General features: G+C 40.4%; 1 protein-coding gene across 2 annotated transcripts in view; it reads left to right on the top strand.

Annotated features, from left to right (window-relative positions):
• The first annotated feature begins 1,756 nt into the window (after positions 1-1,756).
• Positions 1,757-22,948, top strand: part of dcaf6 (ddb1 and cul4 associated factor 6) — a 28,884-nt gene continuing 7,692 nt past the window's right edge. For both annotated transcript variants that reach the window (XM_053328389.1, XM_053328388.1), the window contains exons 1-11: positions 1,757-2,099; positions 7,680-7,741; positions 10,007-10,099; positions 10,908-11,093; positions 11,195-11,308; positions 14,463-14,598; positions 15,759-15,970; positions 17,492-17,585; positions 19,655-19,774; positions 20,153-20,506; positions 22,872-22,931. In XM_053328389.1, coding sequence (XP_053184364.1) covers positions 2,012-2,099; positions 7,680-7,741; positions 10,007-10,099; positions 10,908-11,093; positions 11,195-11,308; positions 14,463-14,598; positions 15,759-15,970; positions 17,492-17,585; positions 19,655-19,774; positions 20,153-20,506; positions 22,872-22,931 — 1,519 coding nt within the window. In that variant the 5' untranslated portion in view covers positions 1,757-2,011. The remainder of the gene's footprint in view (positions 2,100-7,679; positions 7,742-10,006; positions 10,100-10,907; positions 11,094-11,194; positions 11,309-14,462; positions 14,599-15,758; positions 15,971-17,491; positions 17,586-19,654; positions 19,775-20,152; positions 20,507-22,871; positions 22,932-22,948) is intronic.

The raw sequence follows: 22,948 nt of genomic DNA, 5'->3' as shown, positions 1-22,948 counted from the left end.
AACCTAGGTTTCATAATAGGGGCCAAACAGCCCATTTTTGCACTGTGAAGAAAATTCACAGAGTACACCCTGCTGGAAAATTCAGCTTGAGTTGGTAACTGGTTTGACCAGTTTGAGCAAGGTTTCTAGGCCAGCTACCAGCACTGAGTCGGTTACTGGTTTACCAACTGTCAAAAATCTAACTCAATTAGTTTAAACTAACTACACAAAAATGGTCTACCAGCTGGTCACCAGTTAAACCAGCTTGAGCAAGCTGACTCAGCAAGATGAGCTAATGACCAGCTAGGGTTTGAATCTTACAGCAGGGTATTCATTGCTGCCCCTCTTTCACAGTGTGTTTCCAGTTCATGAATGTTGATTGACAGTATTTGGTTGCACTAAAAGACCCTCTCTACGGAGTTGACTGTCCAGTTTTTATGGTTAAGTACATTTTGTTTTAATGGTTTTAAGACTATTTTTCATGAGTGAAAATTAACATTAGCATAATGGTAAATGCTTACTAACCAAGCGAGAGTCAGCTGTGGCAGCTCCACCCTCGTCACCTCATTTGTTATATTTGAAAATGAAACCAAGCAATACATGAAACCTATTTTCTCCTCTAAAAACAATAAGACAATAAGTTTGTGCACCTCCTTTAAAGTATTTGTATGAATGAATAATGAATAATGCCATCTGGCTTTCTTGTTTATTTTATTGTAATTGATTAATGACACTTGAATGTTTTCTGCATTCAACTTTTGTACAATAAAGAATGTTAAAAAACCCCAAAACGAGATATTTTGATTTCACTTCAATTTCAATTCTGAGAACAATATCAGAACTCACTTTTTCCCACAGTGGCCCTAATTCGGGTGCTGATTCAGTGTGTTGATCAGAAGTATTTCAGATAGGCCTACTAGTTGTTATGATGTGTCAGTATTTACACACCAAACTGACCCGACTGACAGCAGCAACAGATGTTGAAGCGCATGCGCAAACGAGCACAGATGAGCAACTTTTATTGAGCTGTGACAGCGACACACAGTATGAGCACAGAACTGAAGAAAAAAAGATTCACTAACTTTGTTGTCTTATCACTGCTGGTTCAGAGGACACTCATAGCCTAACCCTAACCCAGTCTGAGTTAATATACCGGTCTAGTTCAGTTGAGCAAATCATTACCAGACCATTAACCATTAACACACACACTGTTTCAGGTGTAATATGTGTGTTTTGATTGTTTCAAATAAAAGTAAATTGAAAAAGATTTGGAATAAACATATGTTTTTTATAAATGAATAGCTACTGACGCATTCAAATAAACCAGCCTTTAATAAAAAAGCGTTTCCCCCCGCATGACATCCCCCAAAATGGACTGCGATTTATGTATTCCTGAGGGTGTATATAGATAGATACATTTTTAATTAACTTCATATACTACTGTGTTTATTAAATTATTATTATTATTATTATTATTATTATTATTATTATTATTAATAATAATAATAATAATAATAATAATAATAATAATATTAAGTTACTCTTGTTCTGTGTTTTTCTATGTAGCTTTATGGACGCAAACGAGACTTATTCCTTGCAAGAGTCACACTTGGAAAATCAATTCAGGATCAGACGTGTCACACTTCGCCCCGCCGTCAGCTTACCTGGCTTTATGAAGCGAGCGCACCCAAGCCTTATGTGAAAACACGTACTTTCTCGCGTTGTTTGGACCCAGCTGACCGTAGTCTGTTAGTAAAAAAAAAAAAAAAAACATAAACCAGGCTAGGCTAGCAGGACGGGGAGTTAGCAGTACACAGTCCGGGTAAACTCAGGAGGAGAGCAGCCAGTGTTTCACTTCCAGCGATGCAGACCATGAGTGTCGCAGCCAGCTAACGATAGCACCGTCCCGGCTGGCAGGGACTGATCTCGATGGAGAAACCGGAACGACGGTAGATAAAAAAGGCGACACCAACAGGAACACGGTTAGCTTAGTTTCAATGTTATTGTCAATTAAAAAACACACTCGGTCACAATGTCTTGCGCTGGCAACCTAGTTTGGGATGTAAACAGACGCTTAATTGGATACAGCGACCCTAACGCCATCAGGACCAACTATTTAGGTAAGAGCATTTCCTAACACTGTATGTATACATGTATGTATGTGCAGCTGATACCCTCACTGCACACACAGAGCCTTTAAAGGTGCTTTATGATCATAAGTCAACTGGCAGATGATACTCGTCCTCAGAGGTCAGAAATGACACATCTGCAAATAAAGAAGATAAATGAGGGCTGGAGGATCTGGACTAAATCAAATATCACAGTATTGTTGACTAAATATCTCGGTATTCATACTGAGACAATATATTGTAGGGATGACTATCGGTGCTTTCACAAAATATTTCCACACTCAGAGTTTTGATAAACGGTCATGAGTAACGTAGATGTAATGAGTAACGGGGTCAATGTAAATAATAGGGCAGCTTGTTCAAAAACACATCACTTTGGTGTAATTTAGCTTTAAAAAAATGAAGGAAAAGACAGCACTTATGCCATATCACGATATAATGATATCTAATACCTCAGTCTCATATTACTATATTGGTATTTTGCATGTCTGGACTACTACTTACTACTGAAAAATGTGAACTAACAACTTATAAGTTAAAATAAGAGCAATTTCATTAATGGAAAGGTTTGAATCTAGACAGAAACTTCATTTTGCTGCCAATCAAACACATCTGCACTCCTCTTGTCTAGTTTTACTGCCTCCACTTCTGTATTTTGTCTCATTTGTGCGCCTGTTCTTCTCTCTCCGTCATTTTTACCAAGTTTTTGTCCCACTCAGCCAGTCAGACCCCTAGAAGCCCAAACCTGATGTGATGGTGTTTATATCAAACATCCCCCCACTGCTCTTAGACATGGAGTTTAGCAGCTCACTGTTCACTGTTCGCTTATTTATTCAAAGATTTTAAAATATTAAAGTGTCGTGTGTCCAAATTGCACCAAATTCAATACTGCAAATCTCTTGGTCCTCAACAATACACCCGCTAAGTGTGAAGTTGATCTGATGAACGGTTCTGGAGACAGGCAAAGGACACACATACAGACAGGCTTCTTCTATCTCAGTTAGATGGTGGCATACATGAACACCCACTTATATGAACTTATATGACATTCCAGTTACAAATGAAGGGAAATACTTTGGAGTGGTTATGATAAAAGATTGTAAAAATAGAGAAGAGGTCATTATTGTGACTCAAATATAGAAAAGGAAGTCTATATTCAATTCCTGGTTCCAGATGGATTTATCAGTCTTTAACAGTGTTTTGAGGCAATGCATAATAATAATACAAAAATGGTTACAACAATTAATATAAAATGATGATGATATATTCTGGTTTAATATCCTTGTTTAAAATATTTGATAAGTGTGGTGGGATAGATTTACTGTTAGGATGTGATTTCTGTACTACCCATTAAGCTGTCTTCATCAGCAGGTCCTCTTACACTAGAAACTGATTTATAAGCCCGTTTTCCACACAGCTCTCTGATCTATGATGCATGTTGTAGAAAATATTTATGTTACTGCCATTATTTGAAGAGAGGAAACAACGGTCAATTTTAGATTTGATGGATTCAGGAGGGAATCTTCTAAGTATAATAATTCATCAATACATTGAATATGAAATCTACTAAAACAATACTCAGTGGTTATAACAAGCAATGGTGAAAGACATGTTGCCTCAGAGTTAGGAGCAGATAACTAAAGAAACTCATTTTAAGATGAGAAATTATGTTTTGTAATGAGTTTCTGAGACGAAGATTCAACATTGATTTAAAAAAAAAAAAACAGCTGCATGTTTTGTGATTCTGATATCAAAATCTTCTATTTGTTCATTGCTTGTAATGATATTTGATCTTTTTGTGAATAATTTCAGAATTTGATACCTGAAAATGACTTTCAATCAGACCTTGGATATTTACAAGAACATTAATATATTGATTTTTGATTAGACCTCTGACCCTTTTATTTCTCCTGCTTTGTGTCATATGAATAATTATAATAGCTCAGTCTGTGATTTGCACCATTTGTTACTATATTACCAACTTGTTATTGTAACGGCCAGACAAGGTATTAAAAACCACTCACTGCGGGCTGTTCGTGTTGCTGATGGACTGACAGCTGCGCACAAACCCGTCTGTCCCCCCCTCCCGGAAAGACATCATCTGCTGTCAGAGCCGTCCTGCGTGTGTGTGTGATCACCACCTGTAAACACATTATTTATATGAGGGTCAAAGTCGCCGCTGGATAGACGGGATCAAGCTGAGTTTCATCCTCATCAGTGCAGCTCTCAGTTCAGTCGGAGCCACAGCAAACTCATATTATCTTATCTCGTGCTGCAGCAATTATAAGGAGACAGGAGGGTTTCTGCTATTGATGTTGTACAGCACTGCAGTCATCTATAAGCAGCAGCAGCAGCAAGCAAAATGTGTTTGGACTCAACATCAAAACTAACTACATTTTTTTTACAAATCTACTGTTAACAGGATGAACACACGGCTCATTTAAACAGCGTTAAAAATATATAACATAAAGAAACTATCATGAGTTAGAATGAATAGATTTTTAGGCCCTTTTTTTAAGGAGTGTAGCAGGGTCTGTGGTCTTAGATGGTCAGCCCGTTTCCACAAGCGTGGTGCAGCAGAGCAGAAGACTCGATCCCCCATGGTGAGGAGCTTGGTGCCGGGGGGCCCAGGGGTACTGTAGTATAACCTTGTTACATCTAATCCTTGCCCCCCCACATGAGGAGAGGCATTAAAACGATGGTTGCGCCTTCATATTTGAACAGTGAATGAGTCTGAAATGAAGTGTAATAAAGCAGAAATTAAAGTTTAAAGTTTAACAGATTTAATTCTCACAAACTCAAATGGTCGGTAGTGGAACAGTAATGGTGTGTTGATGTAATTTCCTGCCTCAGATACAGTCCTTAACAATGTCATAAATCTATTTTATTCTTAAAGGGCTGCCTCTCCCCTGCCCTGGTTAATGGTCCTGCAATAAAAAAAATCTCCAAAAAATCTGGCCCATGGTTAAACTAATGGCTGACAGCTGATCTAAAGGCTTTTCCTAAATGCCAAAAATAATTCAGTGAAAAAGCAGAAATCAGATGAAGTTATTATGAAGTCATTGCAGTTTTGCAGGATTTTGGAGGTGAGACGAAGCTCTTAAACTCTCATCCTTAAAAACACAAATCACAGCAACATAAACCCCTGTGTCTAACAACCAACTGTCAACAGTAGGGACTATAACTACTTATTAGTTTCATTATCAATTAGTCTGTCACACTTGAAATCAGCGTGGGTGTTTGGACATTTTATTCTTTATAAATGTCCCAACATGATAAACCAATGATCAAAACGGGAGATTAATTTAATAGCTTGCATCTAAACAGTGAATTGACTAATGGTTGCAGCTCTAGTCAACAGTCTGAAGCACCAGAAATGAAGTTGTAAAAGTAGCAGTGCTGTATAGATGTCTTCCTCACTACAATTCAAACCTGTGAAAATGATGTTTATCTGGAGATATCTCACCATTGATTATGTGTCCCACAATTTATACATGATAGCTTTTGTCAATACTTAGATTTCACAGCCTGTGTATGAGGTTTAAAAAGACTAGAAACTCAGTTTTTAAGTTTCATTTGACCCGTGTGTGATTTGATAAGCTGAACCGGGCTCAAAGCTAAAGTTTTCCTGCAGCAACAGTTTTCATCATCATTACATCAGCATGTCTTCACAAAGAAAAAACTGTCATTTCTGTGTCTTTTGATGCCTTTTTGTCTCTGAGCCTTGAAGAACAACAGTGATCAGCTGCAGACGGACTCATGTGCTGCAGCCTGTCAGACAGTCAGCACCTGACAGCGGTTGAATGAAGATTTATGAGCCTGTAGAGATGGGGCAGGTGCCACAGAGGTTTAGTCAGAGCTGTATTTAGCTTGACTGAGATACGGTTTGGCTGGAGGATCTGTGGGTCAGACCTCTTGTCGGATATATTTAGCTTCAAAAGAGGGCTGGGGGCAGCAACTTGTGGTCTACGTTAAATTCCAACAGAGAAACCTCTGGGGAAGAAATTTCCTGTGTATCGCAGGGCTTTCCCTGAACTTGATGTTGATGTTGCATTTGGTTTTACGTGGTGACAGGAGACTCACAGTTGCACAAAGTGACTCTAATGAGCAAAAATAAGACAATTATTTAACAAAATTAAGATTTTCTGTGATTTACACTATATAATAACAGATCTCTACACTAGATAATAAAAAAATCATGTATCATCAGTCTGATTATGACTTGCAGGTATATTTATTTTATATTTCATATGTTATTATTGATTGTGGGCGTCAGAGGAGGAAGTGACTATTTTTTACTTTCACTTCTCAGGAAATTCTGACTTTGTTTTTCTTCTGCAACACTAATAAAACCTGTCGGTGCAAGTCAGAGCTCAGGTTTGCATTTACAGCACCCAGATTCTCCACTTGCTCTCTGATACATTTGGTTATTCTCTTCACAGTTCAGCCACTTCACACTTATAAAAGTAATATATGTTTCTGACGGTCAACAGATGTGCAACAGCTGTTTCGTACAGTAAACGTGTCATTGGAGGGTTTTTGTTTTGTTTTCTTAGGTTGTGTCTGGGGCTGAGCCACAAATACTTTTTTTCTTTTGTGAGCAGCTCCTCCATTCCTCTATTGTGCATTGCATCGTGCGGCTGAATCGTGTCAACAGGACACTCAGATGTGTTTTTTTCAGTCTGCATGGTGAATATACTGAATTTTGTCACCTGCATAGAATTAGAGAAGATCATGGACACAGATCTTAACTTGACTTGATCACAAAATATCTAGTGAAAATTTTAAATTACGTAAAAAAAAAAAGTGTAATTAGTCCTTTTTAAAAGGCTGTTGTGTTCAGACATATTTTGCAGCATTTCTAGTCTCATCATTAACTGTATTATTTGTGCAGGACTTGTTTTCATCTTTTGGAACAAACAAAGCCACATGCAGAGATGTTTCTCCTTCATTAATAGTGCAGAAATACTGAATGCAAATGTTTGATGTGATATTTTATACCAGTCCACAGAACACATACTGGAGTCAACTTAAAGTCTCCCTCTAGCCAAAAAATGTGTTTCTTCTTCTTGTTAATTCAGTTGGACGTTTGAGCTTCAGAGTGCAGAATGATGTACGTAGAGCATTTATCTGCTCAAAGTAGAAACTATCTCTGTGCTAATCTTATATCTGAGTTGAAGATGTATGCTAATGAGCAGTATTTGTGACATCTATCGCAGACCAAACGTATGCAAGTTAGGTTCATTGGTGACTTCAAATTGCCTGTTGGTGTAAGTGCTTCTCTGTCTCTATACTGTATGTTAGCCCTGTGATTGAACTCTCGCCTCTTGCCCAGTGTCAGCTGACATTAGCAAATGGATAGATGGATGGATTCTGAATTTTTCAATGAGGGGAAAGGATGTAATTTAAAGAATGTTCAATTATTTTACTGAACTGATGGATGGATGGATGGATGGATGGATGGATGGATAGATGGATGGCATATGGACTGTAATATAGTAACATAAGAAATAAAAAAATAAAATGATAAAACTTAGTAGACTTTTAAATGTCATTTCTGTCTTTTCACAGGTAGGAGAGAATTTGTCCAGAGGCTTAAACTTGAAGCGACACTGAATGTACATGATGGCTGCGTAAGTACTTCACCTGTTAATGTATCTGTGCTTTTACTTGTCATCAGTGTATTTCTATGGAACGTGTGTGTGTGTGCGCATGCGTGTGTGTGTGAACACAGCTCATGTAATCCTGTCACTTTTCCTCAGTCAGTCTGTGAAGCCTCAGTATGTGACAGAGCAGATCTTTGACTTCAGGCCAGGTGCTTGATGCCTCTGAGAAACCTGAAGCTGACACAACAGTCACACGTCCTGTCACACTATCAGCCAGGCTGTCGAGTCTGCCCAAAACACCAAAACAACAACAGCTCACTAGTCCCAGAAGAGCTTCACTTTATTACCCGCCTCATCTTACTTACTTTACAGCCACAGCTGAAAGGATTTCATTTTTATTGCATGTTAGGAACATATTAGCTGAAGTAAAGATGAGCTGTAATCATCCGGGTTAACACTGTGGACTGTTAATGGTGGACAATTCATTTAATAAATGCTGAAAATATTAGTCTGTTAGTTTATGAACAAAAAGTAATGGCAGTATCTATTCATTTAAGTCACATTTCAAGTAAAATATTTATTTTTCTCTTTTTCTGTAGCAAAAAAATTCAGGTATGAATACTGTAGTATTTTTTTAAGCTATTTGTCCTTTTTGGCTCTGGTGATATCACATTAACAGACTATTATTGAGTAAAACAATCCATAAAGGGTTATCAGTATACTCAGAGATGAAGTTATATTAGTCCATATGAGTTTAGAGAAGTGAATGATGTGGCATCTTTTCTTCTCCAGGAAGTCACCAGGACCACACCTTTACAGTATAAACTAAAATCAAAGGGTGGGTGTTAAGAGCTCTAACTATTGAAGAGATAGACCACAGCCTCTATCCTGAACAGTTATGTAGATAGAAGAAGAACAAAGTGTTCAGGAGGTTAAAGTAGAACAGCATACACCCTTGTGGCCTCATTGTGGAGAATGAAAAACATTATAAAATCAGTAAAAGCGGGTAGGCGGTTGTGAAACGGTTGGAAGATAGAACTTGCAGTTGTAGCTCAAAGAGTGAGAAGTTTACAGTAGACTATTAGTGGACACTTTGTTGTTGTACATTTTATGAAGCAGATGATGAAGATGTCATGTAGCTGTTAGACTTGGTTGCCACAATCTCAATATGCCATTTGTGCCTCTTCATTGTACAACGTATTACACAAGACAGCTAACGGACTGTTTTGAGACCTGTGTTAAAAAAAAAAAGGCACAATAAGACTCTACATTTAGATCTCCATCTCCTGAATCTGCTCATCTCCATCTGCCCGTTAATATTTCATCACACAAGAGAAACCGAGACATCTCCACTCACCCGCTCAGTCTGATGCATTTTGATCTTCAGATGTTGTGCCGCATCTCTTCAAACCTTTTAAAATGTTCCATATGATCGAGCCATGAGTTCACTATACAGGATGTGGTAAATGAAGTGAAGCCAGAGTGTTTTTTCACTAATTACTGCAGAGCAGAGTGAGTCTTTGAAAATGATGAGCATCAGTGTGATGATGAAACACTGAGGAGGAAACAAGCAGCAGTCTTTAATGAAATATTGATCCACAGAGTGCAAAACAGTGAAGTAAATCATCTGGTTAGATCCATAGATGCTTTACAGTTTAGTACCATCTGTGACTAGAATTTGATAGTAATGTCAGTTAATTAGATTTTACTGAACACAACCATGGAAATCATTTAAACTGGGCAAGAACAGTTCTGGAAAATGCAACCACACATCTGTCTAGTAAAATATAATGAAAAACTATTTTTCCAGAGACCAAGGTGACATCTTCAAATTGCTCTTTTTTAAAATGATATATTTGTGTGTGTATGTGTGTATGTATGTATGTATGTATGTATGTATGTATGTAAAAATCACACTTGATGAGCTGGAGTCAATGAATATTTAGTATTTTTACTGGATAAATTACCCTATTATCATAAATATTAATACATTCTTATCATATATTAAACATCAAAAAGAAGCAAATCTTCACTTTTGAGAACCTGGAAGTAGAGAATATTTTGGCACTTCTGCTTGAAAAAGGCTTAAAAGATTAATCAATTATTAAAATAGTTTCATATTAATTTTCTGCAGATTTCCTAATCAATTCATTGACTCATCTTTTCAGCTGTAACACAAAGTAAACTCTGTGTGTGTGTGTGTGTGTGTGTGTGTGTGTGTGTGTGTGTGTGTGTGTGTGTGTGTGTGTGTGTGTGTGTGTGTGTGTGTGTGTCTCTCTCGTCTCTCCACAGGTCAACACTATATCCTGGAACGACACAGGAGAATACATCCTGTCAGGGTCAGACGATACCTTTCTGGCCATTACAAACCCATACAACAAGAAGGTGAGAGGTGATCAATGAGCAGGTCAGCTGTCATACACAGTTCACAGTGCTGACAGAGTAACAACAACACAATGGTAATAAGCTGTTATCTTTGAGTGAGCAGCTGATGGAATCTACTTTTTTGACTGCAGAATTTGGTATTTAACCAATTTTAGCTCTGGTACAATTAAATGATTTGGTTTCTTCTCTTTTCATTGCACAAATATTTTTGTAATTTGGAGAAAAAAAACTAATAATCAGAATATAGCAGCAGTAACCTACCTACTCATGTTCTCAGTCACCCTCAGAGACTTTGTGGAGAAATGTAGAGGTCTCTCTCTCTCTGGTTATTCCAGTGGTTTGCACAGTACTGCGTTATAAGATTTGAAAATGAATTTTAATCTTTGCATCCCCAAAAACAACAGGTGGCACTCCAGTGGTTTAAAAAAACCCCCAAATGAATAGTTGAAAAGTAATGTTTTGATCATTTTTGTGATGTAACTCTTTACTTGTTTTCCTTGACTATTGGAGTACTGCCTTTTTTCTCCGATACAACACACACATAAACTAACCTAAATAACTCAAATTCAGTGCAGGATGGTAAATTGAAATGTTTGAACAAATATATTTATATCCATTAAACATTTACCCATTATCTATTTTTTTATTCAGCTCAGTTACATCAAATTGTTCATCACATTCGATGAACTTGGCTTCACTTGGCTTCACTTCCTGTTGACTGTAGTAAATACTACATAGATGTAACAGTTTATCAGATATACTGCAACATTTTCCAGTCATGTCAATCATTTCTGTTTCTTGTCCTCAGGTCAAAAAGTCTATACGTTCAGGTCATCGTGCAAATATCTTCAGTGCTAAGTTCATGCCTCACACCAATGATCAGGAGATCATCTCCTGCTCCGGAGACGGTATTATCTACTACACCCACACAGAGAAGAGTGCCGAGCACAACAGACAGTGTCAGTTCACCTGCCATTATGGAACAGCGTATGAGGTACTGGACACTGTTTGAACCCCAGCAATGCAGATAACTTATCGCTCTCTCACGTTCTCTGTTTCTGACCTCATCCTCGTTCTGTTTCTGCTCTCTGTCAGATTATGACGGTACCAAATGACCCCTACACATTTCTGTCATGCGGGGAGGACGGCACGGTGCGGTGGTTCGACCTGCGCACGAAAACTAGCTGCACTAAAGAAGACTGCAAAGATGTACGTTGAAAGCTGTGACTTTTTATTTTCTCTTTTCAGTCAGTGATTCATTGTATATCAACATCTCAGTAGTATTAATATCTGTTTACTGGATGGGATCCTTTTTTTCTCTGAAAAACCAGCACAATGTAGGAGATGATTCATGTTTTGTTCTTTGTATTATTTATTTATATAAAGAACATTATTTCTTTTCTTTTCTTTATTTATATTACATTTTATTCAGGTTATTGGTCTGAACGTATAGTTTTAAAGGTGTTTATTAGCACATATTAGAAGGTAAAGGTGATACTAATAAAAATATAAAACTACAATAATTATATAAAAACATTATATAATATATAATGATATAAAACTATTCATAATATATAATTTTACATACAAAAATCAACAGTCTTATTAAATAGAATCCACAAGTTATGTGTGTTTTTTTTAATTTTTTTTGATACAGCTTGGATATGATTGGGATTGATATTGAATTGGTATTGATGATGTAGTATTGATGTACCAACCCTTCCACATTAGCATAGCTTTGGCCTCTGTGCTGCTCTTTTCAGAAACAGCTTTCTGTCTCTGGAGCCATTTCTGGTTGGAGAGACAGGAGACGGTTATCTTGGCTGTGGGGTGTATCTCAGAGTGTGTGTGTCTGTGAAAGGGAAGTGGTGCCCTCCTAGATTGTATTGCATCTACTCATGTTTCACTCTGGAGATCAGTGCTCGTGACCTTTAAACTAAGATAAGAGATAAGATGAGATAATCCCACTGCGGGAGAATTTGCAGTGTTGCAGCAGCAAATTGGACAGTGCATTATCAAGAAGCATCAGTAAAAAAGGGAGTTGTAATAAATAGGTAAACAGACTGCTGGAAAAATGCGGTATTTCTCCTTCATACACCGCGGGTGAAATAGCTTGTTACTGAAGGAGCTGCCCCATGCTGTCAGAGTGTCCTGTATGGGGTGGGACATGTTCTCTCCATCAGGGATGACACCTCAGCAATTCTCCCACCACCTCCACTGGGTCGAGGGGGCATCCCAGGACAGAGCTGACCTTCTTACCCAGTCTGTTAAATGTCTTCCTGTCAGCAGTCGGGATGCTGCTGTCCTAGCAAACCACTTCATAGACAATGGAGGCGGATGCTACCACAGAGTCAAAACGGTCCTCAGTCCTCCCCTTGCACTCCAAAAAACCTGAATCACCTCAGCAGATAGTCTGGTCTGTCCTCTCTCATATAGTGCATTTGCATTGTCAATCTAGTCCTGTTTAGTATTCAGGTGAACACCCATGGACGTGTAAGATTTTAGCATCTCAGTGTCTGTTCCCTGGATGTTCACTGGTGCAGGAGGGGGGAGTGTTTGCACCTGTGAAAGTCCACCACCAGCACTTTGGTTTTCCCTGCATTGCTCTCAAGTTGGCACCAATCCACTAAGTCCTGGGTCAGTAGTCATAGTAGTGCAGAGTCATCAGAGGACTTTTGCAGGTGGCAGTTAGGCGTTTGTGATGGCTTTAATGTAGGGGCTGAAGAGGAAGGGAGTCATAACTGTTCCCCAAGTGGACTCCGTACTGCAGACGACCATGTCAGACTCACAGTCCAGTATCCTCGCTTATTGCCGTTGGTTGGTGAGATCCATGCCGTGAGACGGTGCTCCAATTTGTCCCTCAGAAGTGGGTAGTGTGGTGTTGAAGGCGGAGAAGAGGAGTCTCACAGCGTCCCCAGCCTTTTCCAAGTGAGAGGTAGGAGGTAGATGACTGAGGTGGATGATGCGCATCCACCTCAGTGCCAGGTTGACAGACAAACTGTAGCAGGTCCATTGATAGACTCACCAGAAGCTTCGTCAGGTGTGGTGTCACTGCCACTGCCACCAGCCTGTATCTGTTGAGGTCCTTGGGGTGTGGAATCTTTGGCACTGGGTCCACGCAGGATGTTTTCCACTTCCAGCTTCAGGGCAGGGAGGGTATGCTGGAGGTTGTCTGTGGTGAAGTAGGGCATTGGACAAAAAATGCAGTTGCTGTGAGCTGAATGCCAAGATACACATAGATGATGAAATCCATTGAAGAGAAAATTCACTCACTTTTGGTCCCTGACAGGCTGGGAGTTGGGTTCCTTGTAACCAGAGATGGTTTTTAAAGATTATGCCTATTTGTAAGTACAGTAGCTGGCACAGAGGCTGATAGGACACAGGGAGAGAGGAATGACCTGCATCATATGTCCGTGGCCAGATTCGAACCAGGGATGCTGCCTTTATGTGGCATGGGCTTTAACCACTCGACTACCCAAGCACTCCCAGAGATGGTTTTAAGGCCGTTCCAGACTCTGCTGACGTCTCTGGCAACTGATCCTCCATCTTCCTCGTCCTGTAGCTGTTTTTTTACCTCTCTGATACTCATCCTCAGCTCTGGTTGCACATTTTTCAGCTCCTCCTCATATCCTGACCCAGAAGCTGTCTTTTTTTTCATGAGGAGAGACTTTTTGTCAACAGTAATCCTGGTGGGTATGGCATTCTCCACACGGACGTTGTCATAGTCTATTTTACAGCGAGTGAGAGTGTCAAAATCTTTCCCACAAGCATCACAAAGCGCTTCCCACACAGTCCACAAACAGTCCTTCAAAGCATCGTCAGCCTCGTCGGATCATCTTTTCACTGTGTGATTGTCAGCTTGCTGGCTGTGTACGAGAGGTTTGTACACAGGCAGGAAGTCCACCAGGTCGTGATCAGATCTTCCCAGGGGAGGGAGAGGTGATGAATTAAATACCTCTGCGGTGTCGGCATAAAATAAATCCAGTATTTTATTGTCTCTGATGTAGCATGTAACATAATGAGTGAATGTGGGCAGAGTAGAGGACAGAGAGGCATAATTAAAGTCACAAGAAATAAGAAGGAGGGCCTGCGGGTGCTCTGTCTGTCAGAATAGTTTCACCAGATGGCGTTACCTCCCCTTAATTATCTTGCAAGCTGTGAGTTTTAAGAATGGACCTTCACAGCTGGAAAATTAAAAATCCATAATTTTTCTGCATTGCACAGCTTGACATTTGCAATAGCGGCATGATTATCCTTGTATGGGCTTTATTTTTAGAGTCCACTGCTTCCACAGGTGTTTCTGTTAGAATAGATCTCATGCAGAAACAACAGAAATGACTTCATGTTTTGGCTTTGCTTTCAGGACATCCTGATAAACTGCCGGAGAGCAGCAACCTCCATATCGATTTCTCCGCTGGTGCCCTACTACCTGGCTGTGGGCTGCTCTGACAGCTCAGTGCGCATCTACGACAGACGCATGCTGGGAACCAGAGCGACAGGTACGATAAGATAACCTTTGTTGTCCAGTCTTGGGAAAATGGGTCTTGGACCATGAGAGCACACAGACACCACAAACATTACACAACATCTAAACAGAGACAGACAGACAGTGCAACAAGGGAAAAGGGTTTACTAAATAAATAGATAAGCGTTTTCCCATCCTTCTGTGCTGAGCCTCATCTATTGTTAGATGTTTGCATGAACGGGACTTCCTCTGAAATTCCAGACAACTCCTGACAACTATATCATAAACTATTTATAAAATTGAACTCAAAGTGGTTTGAAAGAAAGAGCAGGCAATTTAAACAACAGATCATTTGAATGGAAAACTTCAACAACAAAAACACAACACAGGAAAATTCTAAATGACAGTGCAGTAAGAGATATGAATACATTTAATCCATTTTCTGTGGTTTGATTCAGGTATGTGGTGCATAAATTCAGATTCTCAGTGTTTAGTTTTGACCCTGGGAAGAGTGAGTGCACCTATACTAAACCATCTGAGAGGTCTGGACAGGTCATAACATAACTATAAGCATATCAGAAAATGAAATAAAATGTTTAAAAAAACTTTTTTGACACAGGAAGCTTCTTGGTGTTAGTGAATTCAAACTTTAAAATGCATTGAATACAGTACAAGAGAGGAAAGAGCAACAACAAGAAAATGATAATAAAAAGTCAAAAATTATTGTATAATTCAAAAAATTGGCAGAAGTACACATAAAAAATGGCAGGGGAATAGTAATGACAGATTCTAGGTCAAAGCATGGCTAAAAATATGTTTAACTGGCACTTAAAACCCTTTCCTTACATTCAGAGGCAGAAAAAAATCAACATTTCGGGTCCAAAACTTTATCTGTTATTTGTACAATTTGTAAATGTGAGGATCTAAGGTCTCTGTCAGGTATATATATCTGCAACACATCAACCAAATAATCCACACAAAGTCTATGAACACATTTAAGGAAACCAACGAACACAGCAGCTAATGTAATTTATCAACACACACACACACACACTCTCAGTCTCTCTCTCCCTCTCTCTCTCTCTCACTCTCACTCTCACTCTCACTCTCACTCTCTCTCACTCTCTCTTTCACTCTCCCTTCCACTCTCTCTCACTCTCACTCACTCTCTCTCTCTCCCTCTCTCAACATCAGGCAACTACATGGGCAGAGGGACGACGGGCATGTGCGTCAGGTTCGTTCCTGCACACCTGTCCAACAAGTCGTGCCGAGTGACATCTCTCTGCTACAGCGAGGATGGGCAGGAGGTGCTGGTCAGCTACTCCTCCGATTACATCTACCTGTTCGATCCCAAAGACGACCAGGCCCGAGAGCTGAAGGGCCCCTCTGAGGAGAGGAGGGAGGAGGTGAGGACACAGGAAGACTCGAGGAAGGACTCGAGACACATCACAACTCCATTTTTTCCCCCTTCTTTAACTGCCTCCTGTTCTGTTACTTATTTAAACTTTCTCTTACTTACATACATTTTATGGTGTTGTTTTACACCATCAAATGTTGCTTCAGATCTTTCATGTGATCTCACAGCAATTTAATCTGTAAAGTCAAGCTCATCACAAGTTCTTCAAATATCTTGTTCTGTCAGACCAAAAAAATATTCAATTTCAAATGATGTCAAGAAAAGCAGCAAAGTATCATACTTGTGACTCCTGAAGTAGACTGTTGTTTTTTATTACAATTAGATGATGTTAAGAGAGAGGTTGTTTTTTTTTTTTTTTTTTTTACAGCACAATCAATCCAATAGTTTCAGCTCTAAATAAATATAGTAATAATCCAACACAAAGAAGGTCAGTGCTGCAGAAGAGGCTGCAGTGGCCTCTATTGAAAGATTGAGCTTTTATCCTTTAAAAATAGTTTGCTGGAATTGTTTTTTTTTTTTTTTTGATGTTCCAGATATTCTCTTCTGAAAAAATCATGAAACCCTGAAGTGCCCAAGTTGTTTAGGTGAAAGGATTGTTTGTTAGAAAGAGAGCTGACCTTGTGGTGGGTATCTGCAACCAGCTGAGAGGAGCAAATGACCCTGAATATCAAAGAGAGGAGCGTAGAAGAAACAACGTGATGGTTGTCTGACTGAGAACAAATCAGAAACATCTGAAACAAAGTCACTCTCTTGCATGTATTTAGATCATTACATCCGTTTTGTTTGAGCACATTGTTTTTGGCCTCAGATAAGTGAAGCCGTCAGAGAAATCGGAGCTCAGATAAACTTAGGTGAGTGCCGGGCTTCACGTGTGACTGAATGTGCTGGATCATGGTGCCAGTGCTTGAAAGTCTCATGGCGAGTTCAGCTGTGTCGAGATGCAACCGCCACACACATTCCTTTCCAAATACAGCGACCGACGCAGGCCGTGCTCCTCTATCCTCCAAAATAGTTCAGGCAGAGGTGGTGTTGGTGGAGGGGTGGGGGGTTGGTAGAGGGAAGGGAAGGGAAGGGGAGGGGGATAGCCAAGGAAACGCTCTGTCCTTATTCTTCCACCTGTAACACCATTTAGCTCTAGGCCTTTCAGTTTCTGTTTCCTCCCTTTATACTTTTATCTCTTCCAGCCTCTGCTCCTTTTCACCACCTCCAGCCTGTGTCGAGACCTGATGACATTTCCCGAGTTAGGCAGTTGATAGCCTCTCCATTAAGACCCCCTTTTTTTCTATTTCTGGCTCAGAGCCTGTTGCCCTACAGAGAGAGAGCCAAGAGACTGGAAAAGTGAAGGCGACCTCAGCGGTGCAGCTAGAAGGAGAGGGGTGGCGGGGAGTGAAGGGGGGCTTTGGAGAGGACACTGACAGAGACGAGCAGTGTTTTGCTTTGGCAGCAGAGCTATTTTTGACCATGCCTTGACTGACAAACTGCTAATCTTTCTGTGTGTGTGTTTCCACAGCTGAGGCAGCCTCCGGTGAAGCGCCTGCGTCTACGAGGCGACTGGTCGGACACCGGACCCCGAGCTCGTCCTGAGAGCGAGAGGGAAAGAGATGGTAAGATCACAGCAGTCAGTGCCGCAACATGTCACGTGTGTGTGGTCCTGCTCCATTTAAAGCACAGTGTTAAACCCGCCAGCCCACGAGACAGTGTCATTAGAATTTATTGTTACAACCAGCCCACACATTTAGATTTTCTTCCAGTCTTTTTTATCATAGAGCAATCATTTAATAATAATAACTTTCTTTATATAGCATCTTTCAAAACAAAGCTACAAAGTGCTTTACAATAAAAACAGATATTTTAAGTAAAAGATCCAAAGCAAAAATATAGACAATATACAATAAGTAAATAACACAACAAATACCAACAGTTAAGAAAAAGCCCTACAATAAAAGTGAGTCTTTAGAACAGATTTAAAAGATGACGCTGAGTTTGCCTGCCACCTTCAGGCAGGAAGTTTCACAGCTGAGAGGCCCAAACAGCAAAGGCCCAGTCCCCTCTAGTGACAGTGTTGAGGTTTTGGAACCATCAGTAGGTCTCTAATTTACTAGCAATGCTGCAACATAAACACTTTGACTGTGATCAACAACACCCGTTCACATCTGGAATATTTCTAAACCTGCATTGAAAGATGTAATCCCTTTCTTAAATGGATATAGTGAACTTGTGAACATTAGCATTATTTGGAGCAGTATTTGTGTCCACCTAAAAAATCTTAGACAAATATTTGCTCTCCTTGTACGTCTGTTTTTTCTCCTCCTGCTCCTGATGAAATATCTGGCTCTCTAAATGCTCCACTATGTTCACCAGCTAGTTGCTAACTTTGTCCGCATACCGGATGATGCCAGGCAGTGGCAGGCAGGCAGAGTTTTTTTATTTTTTATTGCCATGAGCAAGGACACAAACAACATTTCAACATATTAGTCATTCCCCATAGAAATCAAATTACATAGATAACATGAACTTGATCTGTTTTAATCTGCTTTGACCTCTAACCTCCATACAATCTCAATCACCTCTCAGAGGAATTTCACTATCCTCGCCCACCAAATAACATACACAAACCAAAACAGACTATCACAGACACACGTACAGACGAAAAGACAGTGCCAATCACATGAACAAACAACAGAACACATAAACAAACAAAAAACAAAATGAGGTTCCTTTGAATTTATAGATATTGGTAATTTGTGATTTAGGTTTCTGCAACTCCTCTCATTCTACAAAGAATCTTAAACTAAGCTCTATACATGTAGGAAAAGTTTCTCTTTGTTGTTGTCCTCCAATACCGTCCTTCCAATGTTCAAATAATATTTCATTCATGTTTTCGGCAGAGCAGGCAGAGTTTTGAATGCTTTATTATCACTGAGAACAGCTGTGTGTACTGCTGCTTCTGGAAAATGAAGCCGATGAGAACAACGGGAGCAAACTAATATTATCTGTAACATGTAGTCATGTGATCCATTGCTAATACAGAAATATTAATTATAGCCACTTTAAAGAGAGGTGACAAGTGATTTTATTTTGTGAGCTGTCTCGTCTAAAAATTGAAAGCTGCTGTTTTCTGGGAACACATTCAAACATGCAGAGCGGTGTGATAGGAACAAAGACAGGAGAGAGGAGAGAGGAAAGATTCATGGCTCAGTGGAAACAGAGCGCCGCACACTGATTGATTTGCAGCCTTTGACAGTACAAACAGACTAATGTTTCCACACTACTGCGTCTTCATCAGTGTCTCTTTGCAGTCTTTTCTCTCTCAGGGTTTGCTGTCCCTGAACTACTTGATTTAACTGCATATTGCTAGAAGTTGTAAAGGGAACCATTGTCTTTATTGAGCGAAATTGTCCAAATAGAAAAACATAAGTCTCTGTCATTGAAACAATATTTGGTGTATTAAATTGCGGCCATCAGAACTCTGTTATCCAAATGTCTTTATATAAACTGTGATGTTACGATCATTGCATCTATAACAAATCCATACCAATAAATATTCACCTGCTCTGTGTGTGTATCAATACTCTCAACCCAATGATCAAATGTACTGCTGTAAAGAAACAGGCATCAGAACAGTGAGTGAAAAGTGGACACATCCTCTAACGGTTGTTCTGTGATCTTCCAGGCGAGCAGAGCCCAAACGTGTCTCTGATGCAGAGGATGTCGGATATGTTGTCCCGTTGGTTTGAAGAGGCGAGTGAGGCTCAGGGAAGCAGAGGGACCCGGCCTCAGACACGACCCAGAGGTGAGGCATCAGTCAAGACTTCACTTAAACAAATTCTACATATTTCAGGCTTGAAATTTATAGATGATAATTTTGGGGGAACAGAGAAAACCTGTAGCCACACTGACTGCTAACCTGCATCATGTACACTTACACCTAATATCACATAATGCTAACAACCTCCTCCACAGACTCACAAAACTAAAATAGAACAATTGAAAGGGGAAAAAAAGGAACATCCAAACCAAACAAGCTCAACAGTTACATGAGTATTATTCTGTGTGCATTCAGAGGTCCAGTTAAATGATTTTATTGCTCACCACGCAGGCTTTAAACTGCTTTATTTTTTTCTATAGCTGTTGTCGACATCGTAAACATCTATTTATTTTCTTTTTCCAGGAACTGCAGTCCGTCCAGAGGCGGCATCGAGTACCTCAGCTGCTGTTACTGCAGGAGACTCCAGACAGGTGTCCAGCGCCCCCGTGAGGCCTGAGGGGATAGACACCCTGGAGGTACCTGCCAGCCCCGCTGCAGCCGCTGCCGCCCCCCTGCCTGAATCTACTTCCTTTTCCTCCTCAGGGTCTTCGTCGACAGTCGCCGCACCTCCTCCCTCCAGCTCCTCGTCAGTAGAGAGTTCTGTCCCTTCTGCCTCCCCAGTCACCTCCTCTGCAGACACAGAGCAGAGGAGTCAGGCCAACACGGGCGAGACCCCCACGCCAACAGCCACGCCCACCTCAGAACCTGCACTCTCAGGTAGACACACACACCTGCTTCCACAAAAACAGTTTCAGAAATGTATGTTTCACTCTTCAATCCAGGTAGTAGATCAACTCTGTCTGTGTGTGTCAGCGTGTGTCTGTGTGTGTGTGTGTGTGTGTGTGTGTGTGTTGGAGCCACTCCACTCAAGCAGCAGCCTCACTTCACTCTCTTTTCCTTCAGCATCCTGTTGCTCTTCTCCTTGTTTTTTTTCTTTTCTTTTCTTTTTGCCTGACTCTCTGCTCCTGATCCTCCTCCTTACATCCTTCCCCCCCAGTCTTCTAATCATGCATCCACTCTCCCTCTCTTCCTCTGCCTCTCTGTCAGAGTACGGTCCTCATCGGCTGCCCATAAGTTTAGTGTGTAGGCGTTTGCAGAGGTTACTCCGGCTGGCCGAACCCCCAAGACAGGGTCAGAGAGCAACCACTTCTTCTTCTTCTGCAGCCTCTGAGAGACAGTCACAGAGAGCTGCTGCTGCTGCTGCTGCTACTGAGGCTGAGACGCGACCCCGTACAGGTTACCCGCCCCTCTGAGTTCCCCCCCTTACTCCCTGCTGCTCCCCCTCATTACGGCTTGTTTGCCTGGATACCCCTCCTCTCCCTCCTGCCTCCCTCGCCATCTTCCTCTTTCCATAGAGTCAATTATATTCCAAGAGGATCAAGCCTTGCTAGAACTGACCACTAATCCCGCAGCGATCACCCTCTCCATTCCCCCACTACTGCACCTTGTTGCTTATTAACCTCTCCACTGTTTGCTCGGCCCCCTCGCTCAATCCATCGCTCCACTCGTTGCTTGAGTTCTCACCTGCAACTCTCCTGTTGGAGTGGCGCCAGTCAGCGTGGAGCTCTGCTGCTTTTGCGTCCTCACAGCTCATGTGGTTGTTCACTCATATTTGATGATACTTACTGATCATTCGTAGATTGATTTCACTTCAGCTTGAGAATCATAACTTTAGCCCCTTTTTTCAGATATGGATTATGTAACACTGCTGGCTTTTTTGTCATTCAGTCAGAGGTTACAGGTTTATACAGACATGACAGGACTTTTACAGAAACAGACACAATACTCACAGGCTGCATCACTCAAAGATTTAAAAACTTATTTTGCCCTTTTGAAGCCTTAATTAATGAGCATGAGTGACACATCAGTTTCATCATTTATGAAATGAGAATTTCTGTTTTATGATTTCACACAGCACATGAGCAAAGAATGACAAGCACTCCTGTTTGCTCACATGCCGTGTGTAAATTGATTATTTCCTATTTTCTTTTTGCATAAGAGAGGATAATTGAGTGATTTAGATTTATTACAGTGAGTGCTCATTCATGGAATACGTGCATTCAGTGTCTGTGTTCTTTAAACTTTGTTCTGCTGTAGCTTTCAAAGCATTCAATGCAGACAGTGTCACGGAAATGTTATTAAGTCTAACTCAATAACTTTGTCCTCATGACTTTTTTTTTTTTAACATAAAAGTGATTCTAGTGCTTATTCAACCATGAGACCAGTGCAAAAATCTGCAATTACACTTACGCAATGAGGTGCATGTCTGAAAGGAGCTTTATTACACAAGTTGTTAAATTAAACCAGACATGACACAAATTATGCATTCATTGAACGCGTAGTGTGTTTGCTTGTATTGTTCAGGTGAAAGCCAGGCCGCACTATCAGATGAAGAACAGAGGTGCTTTTGTTAAGTTTGTATGATTTGAAAAACATGGTGGAAAACAGCAAACTGTGTTTAATTAAAGGGCAGGTTCATAATTGTATATGTATTGTATTGTCTATATGAACAGTGAAAGAGGTTTTCCTCACTGTAATCATTCCTCCTGTTCATACTGGCATACTTCAAATGTGCTTTCAATGTAAGTGATCAGTTGCAAAAATGTATTTAAAAGTAGATGTGAAGCTTATATGAGGCTTCAGCAGTCTGAGTTAGTCATATCAAGTGGATATCTGACAATTGTGAACCCGTCCTTTAAGGTTTGTATCAATCTGAGAATAAGCTGTTCTCGATGGTTGTGATTTCCCAGTTTTCAGGTATAAACTATTTCTAAAGAATCTATAGTAAGCATTTGTGCACTTGTCATTTTTTTCATTCAGATTTACTAATCTCTGGTACTCATTCTGCATATAAAAGCTGAAGCTGTACTCACAGTGTGTGAAATGATCTTCCCTGGTTTGCAAATGACTCAATCAGATGAAGTTTTTTTTCCCTTTGGCTGATTTTTACAGCTCTTCCTGCTTGGCCTCGGATCGTTTTTATTTTTTAACATGACTTTGAAGTTATCTCTTGTGCGTGTTGACTGAGTCCTAAGGTTTGACCTCTGTGTCCGCTGTTTGGTCGGTCTCATTTGTGTTCCAGATTCCCCCTCGTCTGTGGTAAACAAACAGCTGGGATCCATGACTCTCGATGAACAGCAGGGTGCGTCCTCTCCTCCC

The sequence above is a fragment of the Scomber japonicus genome, chromosome 11 (genome assembly GCF_027409825.1).
Source record: "Scomber japonicus isolate fScoJap1 chromosome 11, fScoJap1.pri, whole genome shotgun sequence".
Lineage (NCBI taxonomy): Eukaryota > Metazoa > Chordata > Actinopteri > Scombriformes > Scombridae > Scomber > Scomber japonicus.
This window is presented reverse-complemented; position numbering and strand designations above follow the sequence as displayed.